Source organism: Diadema antillarum, unplaced genomic scaffold (genome assembly GCF_040938485.1).
Source record: "Diadema antillarum isolate AM-2024a unplaced genomic scaffold, OU_Dant_1.0 seq00000798_RagTag, whole genome shotgun sequence".
Taxonomy (NCBI): Eukaryota; Metazoa; Echinodermata; class Echinoidea; order Diadematoida; family Diadematidae; genus Diadema; species Diadema antillarum.
Genome location: NW_027271682.1, coordinates 1525449 through 1542748, shown reverse-complemented (window position 1 = coordinate 1542748; position 17300 = coordinate 1525449). Strand labels below are relative to the sequence as shown.

Sequence of the window (17300 nt, the reverse complement as noted above, 5' to 3'; positions counted from 1 at the left end):
ACAGATTATAACCAAAATGGCAGTGATTGTAAAATTCATTTGTTGAACAAATTATGACCATCTGTTTCCACATTATTACGTTTATCATGATAGTGAAAAACAAACAGTGCAGTTATCTAAAAGCAAGAACAACCAAATTGTCTGAATTTATAGAGTTAGATTATAGCGCGAAATCGGTATCTTTAAGTGCCACAATAAGATTGATAGATTGATTCGTACCATCATCAATTTACCAGTGGATATAAACATAACTCACTCTCGTCTGGTCATCCCACGGCCATGAGGCGTTTACAGTGACATTTGGGTAATCCGGCCACACCTGGTCCAGAAATAGAATTTTTTAAAAGGCAACATCAAACAAACAAAAAAGTTATAATGATAACATTATAAACAATAAGGTCTTCTTTATTCAGGGTAGCCTCTTCAGTGTTGCCACTGTTCCACCAGAGGGCCCTGCCATTATTATCATCCCAGCTGCGTTGCCAGGTACCTATTTATAAACCTGGGTCGAAAGAGATGTGGTGGTTAAAAGCATCTTGTCCAAGGACGTAAGCACTGGACGGGAATCGAACTCGAGTCCTCTGATTGGAGTCGGAAGTCTTATCCACTATGCCACAGCGCCCCCACATCCCAGTACAATGTACAGGCAAGAACTTGACCGGGCAATTGCAGACACAGTGTCGATAAGCACCGTCCTTATTGTCAGTTAATTAGTTGGCTTTTTTATCACGTATTTGTAGAAGAGGAGAGTCAGGTTTGTATAATTTATGTACATCATTTTAATGCTGAAAATATTTTATATCCTTTCAGAATTTGTTTTCGCAATTTTTAAGAAAGAAAAATCGAATGAGGTGATGTTCTTGGTTGTTGCTTTATCACAAACAGGAAAGCGCACACACACTCGGAGGAAAACACCATCTGTGCCATTGCTTTTGTAACCTATATTCAATGTTATACAAGATGTATTATTATTACACAAGGTTATGTTTACCATTGGGAGCAGTGATTTAAAATAAATGTTCGAGTTATCACACTTGACGCATAATGTGTGAGTCAGTTGTATCACAATATATAAAAATTTCGCTATAAAGTCAAAAATGTAAGGAGTTATCACTATTTCCTCAATAAACCACAACTGCAGCCGGTTTATTCCAGAAGCCGTTTCATTATAACTATTGTTCCCGTTTTGTATACTTTAACAATACTTGGCATTGACTACACTGATTTTTAAAAGAAAAAAAAAATTATATTGGTTGTTTCCATCCGTAACTCACATCTGCAATTGGTAAATAATGCTTTTAATGTCATGGTTGAGAAACATTACCTTCCCATAACGGATATTTCCGTTTTCGTCATGGATGAACACGTCTTCCTCGACCCCGCGGTCGTAAGGGGGGTAGTTTGTCTCGTTTGCTGATATTGCAGGATCCTAAACACAAAACCGGAAAAGAAAAAAATAAGCGTCGATCCGCTCGCATTTTTGGTTATAATCCTTCCCCGTTAGCCAGTAAATCCGTGATTTCCTTATAAACAAAGCACTGGCACCTATCATTTCCATTGTCGACTTGGAGTCAAAGGCAGCCATTGAGACAGTCAGAAGTCTAAGCATTTAGGAAAGGTGGCCTTAAGGGTCAAAACAGAGGAAATGGTAGGAAATGGAGAGGCATAACCCAGGGAGAAACCACTGACACACGGAAAACGTACCGCAAGTTTCAAGGTGGAATAGAGGGAGTTGGTACTGAGTGGAGTGTAATAACAAGCATATCTAATTTGTTTTTTGTTGTTGCTTACAGGAACCATCAATTCAATAAAAACCCGTAATAAATTGTATAAACTGGCGATTACTACCCACAATACAAAACATTTTACAGATTACAAAAAGTATAGAAATATACTCAGTAATTTGATTCGTATTTCTCGTAAAATGTATTATTCTGATAAGTTTGATAATCAAAAGGATAACGTAAATGGTTTATGGGAAACTATATATGAAATAACAGGTAAAAATAATAAGGAAACATCGTCCGTTTTTTATAATGACAACAAAGAACTCATAAACCCTGATGAAATATCTGATGCTTTTAACTCATACTTCGTAAATATTGGCCCCCAATTAGCTTCAAAAATAAAAAACAAACATGTTCATTCAAACTTTACTGAATTTCTTCCACCAAACTGCGACAAATCCCTTTTCTTTACCCCAACAGATGAGGAAGAAATACTGGAGATTGTTAACAGATTAAAGCCAAGTAGATCTAGTGGCCATGATGAAATAAGTGTTTATATACTGAAGAAAATCATCAAACAAATAACCACACCTTTATCTTACATTTTCAATCTTTCACTGTCTTCTGGAATATGCCCAAACTCATTAAAAATTGCGAAAGTAGTTCCAATTTTCAAAAGAAAAGACGACCCTTCTCTTTTAACAAATTATAGACCAATATCGTTATTACCTAGTATTTCTAAAATTCTGGAAAAAATTATTCATAAACGCCTGTACATTTTTCTTCATGTAAATGACCTACTTATACCTAATCAGTTTGGATTTAGAAAGGGCCATTCCACCGATTTAGCTATAATTCAATTGTTAGATAAGATTACTGAATCTTTTGCAAATAAAAAACATTTTATAGGAATTTTCATGGATTTATCAAAGGCTTTTGATACCATAGATCATGATATATTAATTTACAAATTAAAAAGATATGGTATTCGTGGTTTAGCACTTTCTTGGATTATTGATTATTTATCCAACAGAAAGCAATATGTACTATTTAAGTCATCTAAATCTCCGAATTCTAATATTGTATGTGGTGTTCCCCAGGGATCAATTCTTGGCCCCCTACTGTTCCTTGTATATGTTAATGATATAATAAATACATCAAAAACTCTTAAATTTATACTTTTTGCGGATGATACTAATATTTTTTACTCCCATGAGAACCTTGAAACACTGTTTAATACTCTGAACACGGAAATAGACAAAGTCTCCCGATGGTTAATATGTAATAAATTATCCCTTAATGTCTCTAAAACAAATTTTATACGTTTCAAACCTACTGCTTCACAGAACATTAACAGCAGTTATAATATCAATATTGATGGATTATCTTTAACTGAAGTAAGATTTACTAAATTCTTAGGAATCACAATTGACTCGAGTTTAACTTGGAACGATCACATTCATAATATCCACACGTCTGTCTCAAGAACTGTAGGAATTTTATATCGACTGAAAAACTTCATTTCTCAAAATTCCCTGACTATCTATACAATGCATTGATCTTACCACACATCACATACTGCAATATCGCTTGGGGAAACTGTGGCTCAACTAAAATTAATCCAATTTTTACTCTCCAAAAACGTGCTGTACGTTTGATTACCAATTCCCGTTACTTATCCCCATCCAATCCCCTATTTCGTCAACTAAAAACATTGAAAATTGAGGATCTTCACACCTTTCAAACTGCTGTTTTTATGTATAAATATACATTTAATTGTCTTCCAAAAATTTTTGATGGCTTCTTCACTCCAAATTTCACCGTTCATTCATATCCAACACGTCAGTCGTCCGATTACCATCTCGAAAACCCCAGAATCATTTTAGCTCAAAAATCATTAAAGCACAATGGACCAGATATTTGGAATTCTTTACCCCCTAATTTAAAACAACGTACGTCGTTGAACATTTTCAAACGAGAACTAAAAAACACCCTCATAATCCAGTATACTTCTGACACATAAATATTCATACCACCTGGTCAACAAACACCCTAAACAATGAGTTCACAGCCATAACTGAAGTAACATTCACCTCATCACACTGATACACAAAATAACACTCAACGTACAAACCAAGATTCATCCCAACACAATGCACACCGCACTGCACCGCACGCCCTTCGCACAATTACTTCGCACTCAGTGAGTGGCAAGATTTTCTTTATGTATCTCTTCGTTGAGCCCATTGCACAATTACCCCCCACTCAGTGAGTGGCAAGATTTTCTTTATGTATCTCTTTACCTGGGGCCATCATCCTCGTCAAGCTTAGCTTATGATGATGGTCCCCTGCATTTCATTTATCATTTCCTATTGCTTCCTTTCATATATGATATTCGTTCTTGAAAAAAAGAAAAGAAAATGTATGTAAGATCCAAACGTTACGAATATTAGCTGTGTAAATGACTATGTAAGTATTTTGTTGATTTGTTGATTTGTATTGATTTTGAAATGCAGAAATAAAAACTGAACTGAACTGAACTGAACTGAACCAGATATGACATGCGGAACCCCTATGAAAATTACCTCATTCAAATATGTTAGAGTGATGACTGGAGAACAAAGCGTCGGTTGAGAATGATAAGGGCGTTAAGTTGCCACGAAACCCATAGTGTTCGAGACTACTTAACGCCCTTCTCATTCTCAACAAACGAAAACAAATTATCAAACTATAACAAGGATCCAACAAATAGAGCTTTACTGCAAAATCAAGATTTATACCTAAAGAAAAAATAGCACTGACAATTTGACAATTTCCATCTTATTACAATGGTCTAAGAATTTCATCGCACCTGACTGTTGCCAGGCTATCTTTAATCACTATTTATGCACTCCCATGTATGTCATGTAGGTGGTGTGCCTACTCTGACATTTGTGAGTCCAATGTAACATACAGGAAAAGCTCTCCAAATGAATACGATATCTATTTTCTACGGAAAAGGGGCAAATGTTATGTCCTATCAGCAACGTGCAGGATCAATGAGATTGATATCAATTAACTCATTAAAACTCAGTTGCGTATTTCTGTGGTTTGATACTGTATCTTTCTAATACGTTTGTGAAATCATTCAAAGCATGTATTTCATGATCGGAGATTGAAAAAAAAAGTTGTTTGTGATCATAAACCATTTATTTCATTTCATTTCAGTTGAAAGAATTTGAATGCCTGTAAACAGCAGAATACAAAGGATCCGTATCTTGGGAACACATTCCATCTTGTAAATTTTATGTTGTGTGTGTTTGTGGGGGTGTTGTATTAAATAATTCAACTAGCTGCATCTAATCTTTATTATGTAAGATACTCAGTAAACTTCAGGTACTCAAAAATTCAAGATTCAAGCTTCAAGATTCAAATTTACTTTCACTTCCATCAAATAAGAAATTATATACATTGCATATGTACAGGATATTTGTAATAATTGCAGAATGTGATTTTACAAAGTACATATGAAAATGAGAAGCAGATTAAAAAAAACCCGCAATTATAATTATGTTTGTTAATATATATATAAAACGTATAATACAAGTCAATTAAGTATGAGGATGACAATTTCTACACTAAAATTACTCCAGGGTCAAAGATGGGTTCACTTCCTTCATGTTCGTCGCATAACTTTGCTGTTGGACTCACTTACCAGGATGATGATGTATCTTGTACCCTCTGGTTTCAAACTGTTTACCCATTCCCCTAGCCCATCGTAGTTGTCAGGATGAACTGTGAAGTCTAACTGCCGCAGCATGTAATCAATGTCACCATATTGGACATCCTGTCAGAGAATAGAAGGGGGGGTTGGGGAGAGGTTTTATATTCCATTTAGTATTTCATAATAGAGGGAGAGAAAAACGTAGGGAGAAAGAAACTAACTGTTAAGCCATCATATTATGAAAACCCTTTGCATCAGGAAAAAATTAAACAAAGAACCAAAAAAGAACATTTATGTAAAAGAAAAAAAAAACAAAAAAAAACGTTTATTCCTCCAAATTATTGTATATATATAGAGAGAGATATAAATATATATACATAAATATATATTATATGTATATGTATATAAACATATGTTGTTATATAATTTATCTCGGATATTACATGAATCTTTTGCAAATGTTTGAACAATATCATTTCATGACATGTATACTTTGTACTATGTTTTTTTTTTCGTTGATTGATTGGAAATAAACTATGTTTGAATTGAATTGAATTGAATTGAATGTCATCATTCCATCTCGAAGATTGCGGGGGAAAAGCTTCAGTGAAGATGGTAGAGTGTGTTTGTGGGTGTGTGTGTGTCTGAGTGCTGGATTGTCCATGCCTTGGCCAGAAGTTGAAATCGTCCGGATATTCAAAGCGCTATTATTGTGATCGTTCGGAGTGTAATGTTCCGACCACTGGGATATGATTTATTCAAATTGGCAGATTTATAAAATTCAACGAAACATTTGCCAATATAAGTCCCAAGTAGCAATGCAAAAAGAAAAGAACAATGGAAATGAACTTAAAAACTTGTCTCTGTTCAGTTCGTAAGAAATGTCTTTGGATGAGTTTGAAGTTCTTTGCTAAATTTTTGTTTGAATTCCGATTTCCTGCTCTTTCTAAAGCAATGATGTGCGAACTAGACTTTAGGTACAATAATCGTCGTTTAACGACTTGATTATTTGAGTTAACTGATAAAATCATGAATGGTAAGTGACACTTACGTGTGGGATTTGGTACTGCCGCATGGACTCCACCACCGCCTGTACATTGGACAAGTTCCCGTAACCATAGCGACAGAGTTGGTATCCGAGCGACCAGTATGGGGGCATCATTGGTCTCCCAATGGCCTGGTACAGGAATCAACACAAGAGAAGTGGAGCTAGGATTGATGAAACGCATGCTGTATACACTATACTACTACTACTACATGTGCTCCTATTGTCAAGGCTGCTACTACTGCTGCCGCTACTACTACTCCTCTGTGATTGTGTCGTGAAGCGTCATTTTCATAGATTTGATTGATACTTATCTTGTGTTTAACATACGGTTTTAATTAGGTGTCAGATCCCTTGTTTGTTTGTTTTTTCAAAGTATTGACTTCATCTGCACATAAGATATATAAGGATAGTAATGATAATAATAATAATAATAATAATAATAATAATGATAATAATAATAATAATAACAATAACAATAATAACAATGATAATAATAATAATAATAATAATAATAATAATAACAATAATAACAATAATAATGATATATACACTCTCTCTCTCTCTCTCTCTCTCTCTCTCTCTCTCTGAAGAGGAAATAACACTTACGTCAGTGTATTGTTGGATGACTGATTCGGGGGTAGGTCCTAAGAACATGTAGAAGTCCAAAACTCCGCCGATTGTGTGATACGTGAGGGCTGGGGTAGGCTGGAGAGTGTAATCTATGTTAGGTGAAAATCAAACAGTACAGCAGAAAAAAAAAAAAAAAACTGGCTGAAATAGTTACACATTTATCGCTGCATTTATTGATATGTCGTGATGAAACAGAGAATAGTAATAACGTAAAGTGTGACACCTTTGGTAGTTACATATCATTGTTTTATTGTGTTCCTGTGGGGTTATCAGGAACAGTGAAGTGCACTCAAAAAAAAAGAAAGAAAGTAAACACTTTTTCAAGTTCATCTTTCTCATAGAATATTTTGGCTAACATTAATGTTATTTAATATTAATATCAATTCACTATCAAAGAATGATTGACAGTGTATTCAGCGCTGCTACATGGCGAGGGGCACTATCTATACTGTTCCACACATAACGGTTTTTTTCCTGCCTCTTCTTAATCTCTCTCCCTTCAATATTTGCCTCTTTTCTTGTCCTTCCCTCGCTCTGTATCTCTCTCTCTCTCTCTCTCTCTCTCTTTATCTCTTCCATTTAAAGAGTTTTATCGTAACAGGAGTTAATTCCTCTCTTGCTAAGTTGAGGTATTTGAGATTAAATAGTTGAAAACAAAGAAACTTATTAGAAAATATTCGACATTTGCAATTAACGATGTAAAAATATCCCTTGTTATGTACAATTGAGGTATCACCGGAAAGATTTTATTTTTTCCCTATCTCATGATGGACTAACTTTAAAAATCTTTACTCTTAAAAAAAAGTGAAAAAGTTCACGCGCAAAGGAGTGAATTTCAGAAAAGAGTGTATTTAGAGTGAAGTCGTAGTGAATTTGGAGTGTAAAATTTTTTTTCACTTATTTTGGAGTGACCTCGAGGGATCACTCAAAAATCTTTAAGTGATCACTGAAGTCAGTCGAAATTAGTGAAAAGAAACATTTTCACTCAAAATTCAGTCCAGAGTGAAAATAGGCATTTTCACTCTAAACTCACTCAATTATGTTGTTCACTCCTTCAGGGAGGCATTTCATGAAGCAGTTTGGTCGGATATTTTTTTGACAAACTGTTAAAAGCTACATAAATCCTTGCATCTGATTGGCTGAGAGTAAATTTGTCCCCTAACTTTGTCGGACAAAATGTTTCATGAAATGCCCCCAGGAATTTACATTTTCGCTCGGGTTTTCTTTTTCTTTTTCTCTTTCTTGTTTGGAGAGAAAATGACGTCTAGCCCAATTTGCGATCAAATTCTTTATAATTGTAATCGTGATTATGACGAAAAATCATTCTTACCCTGAGCGTTAGAGTTGAGGAGGAGAACGCCATGTGCGTGAGCATCGTTTTCGACACACATATAGAAGGGATGGACTCCGTAAAGGTTGTCTCGCTCACCCTAGAAGGCACAAGAAGAAACAACACGATAACAAACTACGACTGTATAGATGCCTTTTCACCAGGTATGCCAAAAGTACGCACCAAGTCCACGTTTCAAACCTACTGTACAGTCGGTACCGTTCAATCAGGACATGGGTAAACGGGAACACTACTCTTTGAGCGGTTCCATGTATTATTACAGATATATTTCGCTGAGCAAAACACATTTCACATCCTTCATTCGCATACAAAGAACCATATGTCGTATAAAGTTGATTCAATCTATCGTACTTAAAGGGACTGTACAGTACTGGTTGAGGTGAGGATTCAGGTTAATAACATTATTTTTTGGTGATATAATGAGAAACTTCATGAAATATGAAAGAGCATGTTAATTTCAAGAAGGATTCAATGTTTATTTGATGAAAACTGGCCTTGAAATTGCTAAGATATTTAAAAAAAGTGATCCAAATAAAATTGACAAGCCACAACGTTTATTAGGGTCTCTTTGTTTTACCTTATTTTTAGACATCTCAGTCATTTCAAAACCGATATTCATCAAATAAACTTCTGATTCCCCTTATAGAATTATATGGTCTTTAACATTTCATAGAGTGGTTTCTAGATATCTCGCAAAACGTTACAAACTGAATCCTCACCTCAACCAGTACTATACAGTCTCTTTAAAGAGGAAAATCTAATGAATTAACATGTAGCTTTGATTATTTGAATCTCTTAAAGCATCTCAGAATCTACGTGTCTGTTTATCAAATCAAATTAGTCATTGAAAGGTAATAATATTGTGTGTATACTGCATACAGCAATACGCGTAACTGTATTTGAATCTAGACATTCGCTTCCTCAGAGCAAAAGTTTAGCTTCCTTAATTAAGAGGTAGAGGCTGTTTTAACACCCCCGGCCACCATGAAATGGCAAGCATGCATGAAAAGCTAGCTGAGACAATATCATTGTTCGCCGGTAACGGGGGAAAAAAGAGGGGAAAAATGGTTCTCACCAATATAGCTGTATCCGGATAATGGTTTCCATACAACATGCATTTCTTATTTATCTGACAATGTCTGCCCAGTGCGAGGATAGCTCCTGCTCCTATTATTGGACTCGAAAGAAAAAAAAAACTATTAGTTTTCACATCTCCGGAGACTGGGTCATTCTCTCTCAGTATTGTGTATGTGTGCGTGTATCAATGTCATATTCGGGTGTGTGACTGATGAAATTTTTAATGTAGGTCAAAGGTTTGGCCTGGTTCATATGACATAAGGAATCTCTAGAAAATCAAAGCACCTATCGGATGGAAAGGGCAAACAGGCACGCCCGCTGCTATTTTGTGAGTCAATACATCTTGCTGGAATGGAGCAAGAAACAAAATCCATAAAACCCGGATTCTGGTTGTACAAATAGCGAGCTCTCACAATAATATTTCGGCAGGAAACCCCGTGCGCTTCTCAAATAAAGCACAATATATACATATATTTTTTTTTTCTCATTTCAGCGGTAGTTGTTCTATTGTTAAGTTCACACATGTTCCTCGCTTGCGTACAATTTAATTTGATCAAACGGAATCATTACGTGATGCGAGCACGTTTATGAGATATGAATCAAATCCCATTGAAAATGACATAAGTAAGGATCTCTTCAACACACCCCCCTCTATTGTGTCTAATGGAGCCAAATACGTATTCAGGTATCTGATTTGACAATGCCCATTGACATTGGCAGCATCTTGATCAGGAAATCAAATGCAGTTTCGCATTTTGCTAACGATGACTACGTAGATCTCAATGACTGTAAGAACATTGATTTTCAACATGTTCAAGGAAATAATGAGTCCAAAGTGAAGTTGATTCACATATGATTTAAATTTCACATCATGTAAAAGAATCAGCAAAAATAGAAACACGATCGGACAAGGTTTGAGGACATGGAGGATGTAACAGCTTTTTAACAAATATTTTTCGACAGAGGTCACGTAAAGGTTACGTTTCTTGTAATTTCTCGTTTTCCGTTTGTATTCGTATCATCAGAATGTTTTCTTTATAAGAGTAATGTTTACTTCTTGACATAATATTACGAACTTGGAAAGTGGACTACATACGAACAAGAATTAATTGAAAGTTCATATTTTGTGTGTAATTGTTACATATTTTTGCTTAAAAATGATGACATTCCTTTTGACTCTTTCACTTTATCTAATTTTGCTCGATATTTTAAAGATCAACTGAGACTTTAAAATTCTAAGAAGAGCATGCATGACTCCAAATAATTTTTTTTTGTTTCTTTTAATTTCACACAATTGTGTTTAATGAATGAAGTAAAACCAAATCAACAGAATGGTAGAGATTTCTAATAGTTTGTCCTACATTAGGACATTAGGCAATTAGAATGTAAAAGTGGGATATATTCCTTTAAGTAGATTCAAAACTTACACCGGGGGGTTGATCGCGGGAAAACGCACTCCACGTCTGCCAATCCAGGTTGTGCCTGAAGCTCCGGTGCTCACTTTCTCCAAGACCGTAGACATTTGTCGATGGGAGTCGAGTTGAGATGGTGATGAACTGGTCCTCAAAGATGAGAGCACCGATGGATGTATCAAATCTAGAATTGACGTAAAATGTTTAAAGGTACTATTTACCATTCGGAACAGTGATTTCAAAATGTTCGAGTTATCACATTTTATGCACATCTGTAGAACAGTTGTGTCACAAAACGTCCTACCCACATGACCCATATGACAATTTTGCAATAAAGCCTAAAATATAAGAAGATATCACTATTGTTCTCAATTTACCATAACTGTAGACAGTCCATTCTAGAACCTTTATTTAATGACTTCTGTTCACATTTTGTATATGCAACAATACTTGATATTGATTATACTGATTAACATTTGCATCGATTGTTTCTATCCCTGACTCACATTTAAGAGTTGTTTTGAAGCACTAAAGCTGAATTTTTGTTTTATCTGCAAATGGTAAATAATGTCTTCAACAACAACAACAAAAAGTCACAAAGTCATGTCACTTTAGTGAATGCATTTTCCTGCATAGGACTTATGATATAATTCTTTTATTACGATGTAAAAAGAATCACTGTCTTATATATGCATTCTGACGAGTTGCTGTGATATGCCTGCTCCGTACCCAAGTTGTGGAATGACTAACCATTAGAAGTCAGGAAATCCCAAGATAAAGCAGTCTTTAAATCAAGGCTCAAAACACTTTTTTGTTTAACTGTGCATGATTGTCGACCTATCAGAAGCTCTTGCAGCCCCGAAGAATTTATGAACATAGATTTTGTCTGTATGAATTTATACTATTGTCACTACAATTCATCATCTGACCAGTAATCATCACCAAATCAAAATTAATTATCATTGATTTGATCGGAATCTTTAAACATAGATGCTATTCATCGGAAACTGGACACTAGAAAAATGGAAAAGTATATTATTTGATTTGATTTGATTTATTCACAAAATGCATATACATACATTATTCACAAATATGCACATAGTTTGTACATGAAACATATTACACATTTTGTCTGGATCGTCATAAGCTATGAAAAACTTGACTGGGACGTCCAGTATGGATAACGTACACATATTATGTACATAAACATCATTTAAAAAAAAAAATGTATAGTGCGCGTTCAATTTGTTCATAGATAGGAAGATGAGAGAAGGAGAGAAAAAGAAAGAAAAGTGAGAGGAAGAGATAAGGAGAGGGATACTCTACATCATGGTAGTTAAAGGTATACAAGATTGACAATTCTGGTAACAACAAGACTAAAGATGACACTATATCAATAGCTATGACACAATGTACATGCGCAAAGTTTAGTAGGTTCAGCTTTTATTGAGATCTATAGGACACCACTAGAACATTTCGACCATGACCCTCCCATCCTCTTCGTGATGTTTCCATTTCACTTCAGACTGTGCACGAACATAAAATGTTGAACTCAGTCTATCTTCTATGAGTGATTCAAGAAATGGATTTCGAGGATGTCGACTTTTACGAGCATACGGGGCAATATAAAACCCATCATGGTAGATTTACCACGATGTTAGCGTTCTTATCAGATGTTTTATACACCTCAGTTAAATATAAAAAAGCTATCTTTGTCTTGGAGTTGATTAGGTGTGCGTAGGTTTGCGATCTCTCGCATTTTATGATGTACACATCAAACTGTGAAAACTGCCATCGTATTTTCAATAATAAACTGATGGGTCAGATGCATAAACATAGATCTGGTTTTCCTTTCAATCGTAAAATTTTGTTTGCCAGAACAATATCTTGAAAGTTTACAAGAAAGAATGACCTAAAAAGAATGCCTCCCGATCGATCGGACGGTTAATTGCGTCACTATCTAAAACCCTTGCCACCAGTGAAGGTACACATTAATGATTCCATATTTTGAAGAGGGATCATTTCCCGACCTTGGCATGAAGGCTGTGGCCCTTGTACAGTGTTAAGTTTTTCGCACTTTAAGCAAGGTTATACATGCACTTCATTTCGACCACTTCTGTTTCTTTTTATCTACAATGTATAATTTCTATAAGGTCCTCAATTACTGTACAGTCTTTTCATTGCATAATGTTCTGTTTACCTTATTCTCTGCTGTAAAAGAAGTGTAAAATATATGTTTTGTCAAAAAATGAAATAAACTTTGAATTGAAATTGAATTGATGTTGCCCACAGTTTCAGTATTTCCTCACAAAATCCCCTCAACAATCATTGTTACAAAGGCGATTGATTATTTTAGTCACATGGTCATTTTTCACACTGTCAATTAATTCCACCGGTCTGTTTAGTATGACAGTGTTATTGCATTAAGTGAAAGCGTGACCATCATTACCAGAAATCGTATGTCATGGTATCATAACAGATATCCAGTATCCAAAACATTATATAGGAGCGGTGTGGTGTGATAGGCCTTAAACAGGAATTGCAAAAGTTCAATTTCAACAGTGAATCCTGTCCGACGCATACGGTAGCTTCTTGGACAAGATTTTGTATTTATGGTCTATTGTGTTTTATCCCTATAGCCCCAAGTTTTGTCAATGTCTGGTAATTATAAGGGTACTGACTGGAGGAGAGGAATAATGGGAAAAGGTTCACAAATAAACAAACAAACAAACAAACAAACAAACAAACAAACAAACAAACAAACAAACAGGCGTTGGACCAAGATATGACCTCAGGAATGAGAAATCTATATATGGCACATAATCAGGTTTTGTACCCCACGCCTTGATCTCGTAATCAGCCACGCCCACATGAGACTTACAAAACCTGTCCCGTTGATCTTCGGATGATCTTCATGGTGAACGGGTTATTGGTGAAGCGGAAGTCATACATTGGTTCCTCAGCGGCATTCAGCGGGCGAGATGGCATGTCAACCGGTACCTCGAACCGAGGACTCAACGAGTCATAGATCTGTATATGATGCAATAATGATAATGATATCATTGCATATGTGAATATAATATTCATAATCTAAACACATAACTTGTGTATAATTAAGATGCATACGCCATGTTGAATAATAAAACTATATACATTTAGAGCTATTTCCAGAAATAATCAAATCACATTTGAACAGTTAAACAGATGGAAAGAAGTTTCATTAAAATCTGGTTTTTATACAATTTTATAGGTGCAACATTTTTAATTTGGATAAATCATGATATCAGTCTGAAGCACGTCAAGCTGATGTCAATCATAATTCTCAATTCGCCCTTAGAGTTGAATATGATAAATTTATGGCAACCCTTTCCCCAAAAGTCACCATTGAACAAAAACCCAACATCACTGTTTCCAAAGTTAAACAGGACCTTTAATTGCAACCATATGACGCAACAACAAAAAGAACAGAAAGGATGAAATTATGTATTTGGGAGATATCACGTCAAGCATTATGAAATTTCTAAGGATTTTTCATAAAGATAGATAGGTGTCTTTTAAAGGGATGGTATAGTATTGGTGGAGACGAGGATTGGGTTTTTAACTTTCTGGGGAGATTCCACGAAACCACTTGTGAAGTAATATAGAGTATACAATTTTAAGAGGAATTCAAAGTTTATTAGTGGTTATGAAATGCTGAGAAATCCAAAAAAAAAGTGAAACAAAGCAACTCTGATAACAGGTGGAACCCACTTTTAATTAGGATTGCTCTGTTTTAGATATCTTAGCCATTTCAAAACCAATTTTAATCAAGTAAACTTTGAATCCCTCTTGGAATTACATTTTCTTTCATATTTCATAAGAGGTTTCCTAATCTGATTTTTAAAAATAGAAATTGACGATCAGTCTCAACTGAAACTATGCGATCCCTTTAAGGCTGTGACGTGATTACCTCATTCTTTTACATGATTAAGAATGGTTTGCTACAGATACAACTGTTTTATGAAGACACATGAACTTTAATATTTCTAATTTATTTGTTTTAGGTTCCATTTTGACAAAACCTTCATAATTCTGTTTATCTGAATTGTTTTTAAACAAAGCAACTTGGACGCGTTTTGGATTGATTAGCATGTCATTGGCCGCGCTTACCATGCTTACACTGGCAAAAGATCGCGATCTTAATATCTCGATTTTTTTTCCAGTGTAACCGCTGATACTACAGAAAGCATGAAGATATCATACATTTGTAATTACGGAGTCATTAAAATTAAATAATCGCGTCATCATAGTTTTCATTGGCTTACTTACTCCAAAAGTAGATTAACGCCATAAGGCATAACTGCAAAAACCTGTAGATAACTGACGAATAGCATTTGCTTTTGCCACACACCTGATAAGTCTTTTATGAAACTTGATCCTGTTTACATGGAAATGTGTGTGATTCTGTAGTCTGATTTTGTACTCATGACCCCTTCAGTATGTACAGTGAACTCCGATCTACACGAGCTGAAAATCGCGTTACTCAAGTGATGTAGTTATGTAAAGAAGTAAATGATCTTTGGCAGGAGTGACAGACTTGTTCTACTCTGAGCAAATAGTAAGATGAAGGTCACGTAAGATTAGCAGCGATAAGGACTGATCGGTAGACAGGAGCAGCATTCATTGAAAAATATATAGTATATTAAGATGGGAAATCCATTAAGGCATGCAAATCAGTTATATTTATATTAATTTCTACACTATAAATTCATTTTGTTGTTGTCGGGGTTTTTTTTTAGAGAGAAAGAGAGTTTACGAGTACATTCCATATATATAATGCAAGTGAGAGAAGAATCGACTATTAAAAACAACTGCCAAATGCAGCATATCATGTGATGACGATAAATGATAAAAACAGCAACAGCAAAAACAAATCTAAACTTGTTTTTTTTTTTTTAAAGATACAATGATCATCAATGATACGACAGGGAAGTTTGTCCAATACTATACCTTAAAATGAATGCGGTGGTCGGTTTGGTATTCGACGTCCAACATGAGAACTGGAATATCACCGCCAAACAAAGTGGGCAAGTCTGGGTTCCTCTCCAGCCTCAGTCGCGTTCCCCATGGCTGCGATTCCATAGTCTGAACTCGATAGGCGCCGTACTCGGGCGGAAAATAGCACCACGGTTCCCCGTCCCTGTACGCTTGCCTCCAAACGCATCCCCTCTTTGTACACTCCTCCTCGTTGGCCGAGGCGTCGCGATCTGGATAGCAGTCGACCCTGGATTCGGGCTCGGGACCGAAGGTGACGACTCCTGGTCCAGCATCGCCGCCAGCGTCATAGCCGGGATGGAGAAAGTATGTCAGTGTGGTACAGAGAGTGGTCACGATGATAGTGATGGCCAGAGCAATAATGGCCACATGCTTCGTTGACCATCCACCCTTGACCGAGTGGACGTCTGAATCCATGGTCATCGACTCTTTCATGGCTGCAGTCCGAACTTCACGCTCCTTATCAGTTGGTGATGTCAAAGACAGTGGCAGCGATGAACTATAAGTTTCCAGAGCACTCTATATACTAACTCTCGCGTCAGAGAGGGCATTTATGCACTTAGATAAGGTTCCTGTCTCTGTCTTTGTATGTCTGTCTGTCTGACTGTCTGTCTGCCTGTCCGTCTCTGTCAGTCTCTCTCTACCTTACATTCTCAATTAAAAAAGAGATACACCCATAGATACATCCAAGCATGCATGCACACACGTGCAAACATGCGCGCACACAGACACGGTCTCTCACACGCGCGTGAGATGAAATAAAGAAGAGAGAAAAAATGACCAAAAGCCCAACAACAACACTGGGTACACGCCCCTTTTGGTCACAAACCCCCTCTTCGGGCGGGCGCGGGGGTGGGATATTGACATGTAACCGTATTGTGATAACGCATTTCCTCTGTCACAAAAGCCACTGCGTTATAACTATCGACAAAAGATGGCGCAACTCAAGTGCCCATCCATCGTATAAATCTGCTCGCTTAATATCTTATGTAAAAGACAAAATAATGTAGTGGAAGAATAAAATTCAATTTTTTTTTAAAAAGCGGGAATGCATATTCTTTATTTATAATAATAACTTACCATCATGTTCTCACTTTTTTTTTTAATATAAATATCTGACATCCTAGTACTTTGCTCAGGTTACAACACACACACACACACATACACACACACACACACACACACACACACACACACACACACACACACACACACACACACACAAAGGAAAGGACAAACACGACCCAGCACGTCAAAATCTAGTATACGGTTTTTGCCGGTGGAACGCTCGTCGAAATTTATAGTCGTAGAATGATGA

General features: G+C 36.0%; 1 protein-coding gene across 1 annotated transcript in view; it reads right to left on the bottom strand.

Moving 5' to 3' along the window:
- LOC139739383 (maltase-glucoamylase-like) overlaps nt 1-16417 on the bottom strand; it is a 60200-nt gene extending 43783 nt beyond the window's left edge. Inside the window, exons 1-9 of the mRNA XM_071650002.1 lie at nt 15938-16417; nt 13830-13978; nt 10964-11132; nt 8439-8532; nt 7085-7197; nt 6482-6607; nt 5422-5553; nt 1325-1429; nt 257-319 (exon numbers count right to left, since the gene is read on the bottom strand). Coding sequence (XP_071506103.1) covers nt 257-319; nt 1325-1429; nt 5422-5553; nt 6482-6607; nt 7085-7197; nt 8439-8532; nt 10964-11132; nt 13830-13978; nt 15938-16417 — 1431 coding nt within the window. The remainder of the gene's footprint in view (nt 1-256; nt 320-1324; nt 1430-5421; nt 5554-6481; nt 6608-7084; nt 7198-8438; nt 8533-10963; nt 11133-13829; nt 13979-15937) is intronic.
- Nucleotides 16418-17300: the final 883 nt, after the last annotated feature.